The following is a 4,423-nucleotide window of genomic DNA, read 5'->3' on the forward strand; positions in this document are numbered from 1 at the left end:
GGCGCCGGGGCTTTGGGGGGCTCCGTCCCCCCATCCCGGGTGTCCCCGCAGCGTCCCCCGCAGCGTCGGCGGCGCCAATCCCGTGCGTGGTTCGAGGAGATTGAATCGGATCCGAAGGCATCAAAGTTCCCTCTTTGCAAGCGCTTCCAACGAAAGGCTCGGCCCCTTTTCCCTTCTCCCAGCAGTTCTTCCCTCCGGGCGCCGCCGCCGCYTTCACTTCCTGCGGTCCTTCTGTTTGCGCTCCTGGCGGCGCGGCTGCGGCTCCGCGGTGGCGGCGGCGGCGGAGGTGGAGGCGGCGCGGGGGATGAGCAGCACGCTGCCGTCGCTGCCGTACTGCAGCGCGTACTGGCTGGGCGAGTACGGCCGGCCCTGCTCGTCCCGCAGCCGCCCAAACACCTCCTGGTACAAACTCTGCACCTTCTGCTTCATCTGCCGGATGGATTTGAGGAACTCCACCTTCTCGCGGAGCAGCTTGGATTTGTCGCGCTGCAGGTCCTCCACGTCGCGCTCCAGGTTGAGGATGGTGTCCAGTTTCCTCTTGCGGCAGTTCTGCGCTGCCATCTTGTTCTTGCCGCGCCGGCGGATGTCGCGGATGAGGCTGAGCTGCGCCTCGCTCAGCTGGTACTTGGACAGCAGCTCGTTGAACTCCTCCACGGGCAGGTTGATGATTTTRTCGTTGGTGAAGGGGATTTTCATGGCCCTGGCGCGGTGCTCGTCGCGGCTCAGCTGTTTGTCCAGCAGCTCCGACGGTTTTTCCTTGCCGCTCTTCTTGGCGGCGGCGGCGCCGGGCGCTTTGGGCTCCTCGGGGTCCAGCGCTCCCGGGGCCATGTTGTAGGTGTGGTTGTGGCCCACGTGCTCCAGGTAAGGCAGGTAATGCAGCTGCTGCGCCGGCTCCTGGTAGCTCATGCGGCAGAATTTGCTGTACTCGGGCTGGTAGCCCACCGCCCCTTCCGCCTCCTCAAAGTCCACGTTCTCCGAGTCCGAGCTGTAGCCCACGGCGCCTTCCTCAGAAAACGAGGAGGAGGAGGATGATGATGAGGAAGAAGACGAGGAGGACGAGGCTTCCGAGCTGCTCAGGGACGCGGGGCTGTGGCCGGAATCCAGGGAAAGGCCCGAGTCGGAATCGAACTCCTCCTCCAGCTGCGAGGCCTGCACGGGGTTGAAGCCCTCCTCGATGGCCAAGTCCATCAGGCTGATCTCATCCAGCATGGCCTCGTCCAGGAGCCCTCCCAGCGGGTCGGGCAGCTCSGGCGCCGCCGTCTCGTTGCCCGTGCTGTTCATCTGCGGCGGGAAGAAGATGCCGCTCAGGTTGGTGGAGCCGAAGGTGCCGTTGAGGCCGGTGGAGTTGTCGGGTGCCAGCTGCAGCAGGGCCGAGCCGCCCGCCATGGAGGGGCTCTCGATGTCGGGGCTGAAGAGGGAGAAATCCTGCGAGCAGCCGCCCAGCGAGGCCTGATGCAGGCTCACGTTCTGGTTGATGGGCGTGCCGGGGGCCAGGCTGAAGTTGGACGTCAGCAGATCCCCGCCGGTGCTGCTGCCGCCGTAGAGGCTCTCGGCGCTCGTGCTGTTCACCTCCATGGCCTGCAAGAGACGCGGCAACAGCTCCGTGGAGCGGCTCCGTGGAGCTGCTCCGGGGAACGGCTCCGTGGAGCGGCTCCGTGAAACGGCTCTGTGGAGCAGCTCCGGTGCCCGGCACAGCTCCGCATCTCTCGGGAGGAGCTCACAGTGTCACCACACGGAGCGGGACAGCCCCGAGCAGTGACAATCCCTCAGGAGGAGCTCACGGTGTCACTGCATGGAGCGGGACAGCCCCGAGCTGTGACAATCCGGGAGGAGCTCAAGGTGTCACCGCATGGAGCGGGACAGCCACGAGCTGTGACAATCCGGGAGGAGCTCAAGGTGTCACCGCATGGAGCGGGACAGCCACGAGCTGTGACAATCCCTCGGGAGGAGCTCATGGTGTCACCACATGGAGCAGGACAGCCCCGAGCCGTGACAATCCCTCGGGAGGAGATCGAGGTGTCACTGCACGGAGTGGGACAGCCCCGAACCGTGACAATCCCCCCGGAGGAGATCGAGGTGTCACTGCACGGAGCGGGACAGCCCCGAGCTGTGACAATCCGGGTGTCCCCAGAATTCACACCTGGAGGTTCCCAGCCCCTCCCGGAGCTCTCACCTGCATCTCCATGATGGACATGAGGTCCTGCCACTGCTGCTCCAGGTCGAAGGGGGACTCGCTCTCGGCCAGCAGAGGGGACAGCAGGCTCGGGGCACCGCCCGGGGCACGGCTCTGCCCGGGCACGGTCTCGCTCAGGGCGGAGACATCCGCGGCTGGGAACTGGGAACGGCACGGACATCAGGGGATGGACACTCGAGGACACTCGGGGATGGACACCCGGGAATGAGCAGGGACACTCGGGGATGGACACTCGGGAATGATCAGGGACACTCGGGGATGGACACCCGGGAATGAGCAGGGACACTCGGGGATGGACACTCGGGGATGGACATTCGGGAATGATCAGGGACACCCGGGGATGGACACTCAGGGACACTTGGGAATGGACACGGGAATGATCAGGGACACTCGGGGATGGATGCTCAGGGATCCTTGGGGACACTCAGAATGGACAGAGATGCTCAGGGATGGACGCTCGGGGATGGACGATTGGGGAAGGACCCTTGGGAACACTCAGTGATGCTCAGGGATGGACAGGGATGCTCCGGCATGGATGCTCAGGGACACTCAGGGATGTTCAGGGACACTCAGGGATGCTCAGGGGTGGACAGGGATGCTCGGGCATGGATGCTCAGGGACAATGAGGGATGTCTGGGGACACTCAGGGATGCTCGGGGACACTCAGGGATGTTCAGGGACAATGAGGGATGTCTGGGGACACTCAGGGATGCTCGGGGACACTCAGGGATGCTCTCAGGGATGTTCAGGGACACTCAGGGATGCTCTCAGGGATGCTCTGCCATCCCAAGCCCATCGCCCTTCCACCACAGGGCTGTGACCGTTCCCACCCGTTTCACCACGAACTAACGAGCAGCAAAGCCGGGAGGTTTTAATTAACRCCGCCCCCCCTCCCCGGGTGGTTCCTCAGGACGCCTGGAGCCTCGGGCAGCGCCCAAACCCAATCTGAGGGCGCGGGAGGCACCGGAATGGCGGYGAGAGAGGCTGGGGATGCAGCTGAGGGCTCACCTCGGAATTGTCCCCRAACGGGAAGGTGGCCTCCAGCAGCCTAAGGCACTCCTCCAGGGACAGCGCAGTCTGATCCTCCGCACCGGGCACCTGCCAGGGGAAGGAAASGCCAGGGAGCCGTTGAGCCGCGGGCTCGGGGAGGGCCGTGGTGCCGGGGAACGAGCTCCCTTCCAGCAGGGATTCATCACAGCGCATCCAAAAAAGAGCCGGAGGCCCCACCCAGCGCCTCCTGGCAGCCTCCATCCTCCCGCTGCTCCGGGGAAGGCGCCGCTCCCGGCACCTCCTGCCTCACYGGGCCGAGGGGACGCTGCGGCTGCGACCCCGAGCGAGACAACCACGGGGACACGCGGGTGGCCCTGCCCAAATCCTGTCACCCCRGCCGGGCAGGGCAATCCCTGGCGCTCTGGGAAGGGCCCCGGGCTCCCCAAGCCCGGCTGGCCCGGGGCTGTTACCTGCGCAGGGAAACTCTCCCCGGTCTCTCCATCAACTAGCGGGATTCTATCCAAGACCTCATTCCCTGCACTCCTCCAGCTGTCCCCGCGCTCCCTCCCATCGCTCAGCTCTTTGTCCACTTCGCTCTCTTTCTGACGGTGGCTGTAGTCAAAAATCTCTCGCCCAGCGCCGAGATCAATATCCTGTCTCCACAGGATGTCAATCAAATCGATGTCCTGCAAGACAGACCACATTTCCTTCAGCCCCCGGCCCGGCGGCTCCTCCCGAGGGACCCCCGCCCGCCCGGCGCCCGGCCCGCAGCCCACCCTCCGGTGTCCCCGCCGGTGTCCCCGCCGCTGGGGCCGGGGGTGGCCGCGGGCTGGCCGGGAGCGGCTCCGCGGGCTCCGCATGGCCGGTGCTGCCCTGCCCGCCGCCCATGTTGGCCCGCCCGCCGCCGGGGGAGGCGGCGGGGGCCGCCCGGGCCCGCGTCGCGGCGGTGGCTGCGCCGTGCCCGCCTTGCATCAGCCCGTGGTGCCATCCCGGCCATTTGCATAAGGGGTGGGGTGGCAGGAAAATCCCCGCATTCCCACCCACCTGATGCAACTTGAGCCGCCGCCGCCGCCGGGGCCCTGCCCGCTGCCCCCCGGGCAGCACCCCCGGGCACCCCCGCAGCCCCCCGCTCCCCGGGGCGGCCCCGGTACCTTTCTCATGTCCCCAGCTGCCGCCCGGGCCGCGGCGCACGCCGATCATGGTCCCCGGGGGAGGAAGAGGAGAAGGAGGAGGAGGCGG

General features: G+C 66.6%; 1 protein-coding gene across 2 annotated transcripts; it reads right to left on the reverse strand.

The window, feature by feature from the left end:
• Positions 1–6: 6 nt before the first annotated feature.
• On the reverse strand, positions 7–4,409 carry NFE2L1 (NFE2 like bZIP transcription factor 1). Of its 2 annotated transcripts, none has more exons than XM_057388713.1 (5): positions 4,336–4,409; positions 3,655–3,870; positions 3,203–3,292; positions 2,174–2,335; positions 7–1,578 (listed from the first exon to the last, which is right to left on the reverse strand). In XM_057388713.1, the coding sequence occupies exons 1-5, from the start codon at positions 4,342–4,344 to the stop codon at positions 214–216; spliced, it is 1,842 nt and encodes a 613-aa protein (XP_057244696.1). In that variant the 5' UTR covers positions 4,345–4,409; the 3' UTR covers positions 7–213. The 2 variants fall into 2 exon arrangements, with proteins under 2 accessions (XP_057244696.1, XP_057244695.1); XM_057388712.1 differs by lacking the exon at positions 4,336–4,409 and adding an exon at positions 3,961–4,059.
• Between the last annotated feature and the right edge of the window lie 14 nt (positions 4,410–4,423).

Source organism: Malurus melanocephalus, unplaced genomic scaffold (genome assembly GCF_030028575.1).
Source record: "Malurus melanocephalus ecotype Western Australia unplaced genomic scaffold, MMel_1.1 scaffold_2354, whole genome shotgun sequence".
Classification (NCBI taxonomy): Eukaryota; Metazoa; Chordata; class Aves; order Passeriformes; family Maluridae; genus Malurus; species Malurus melanocephalus.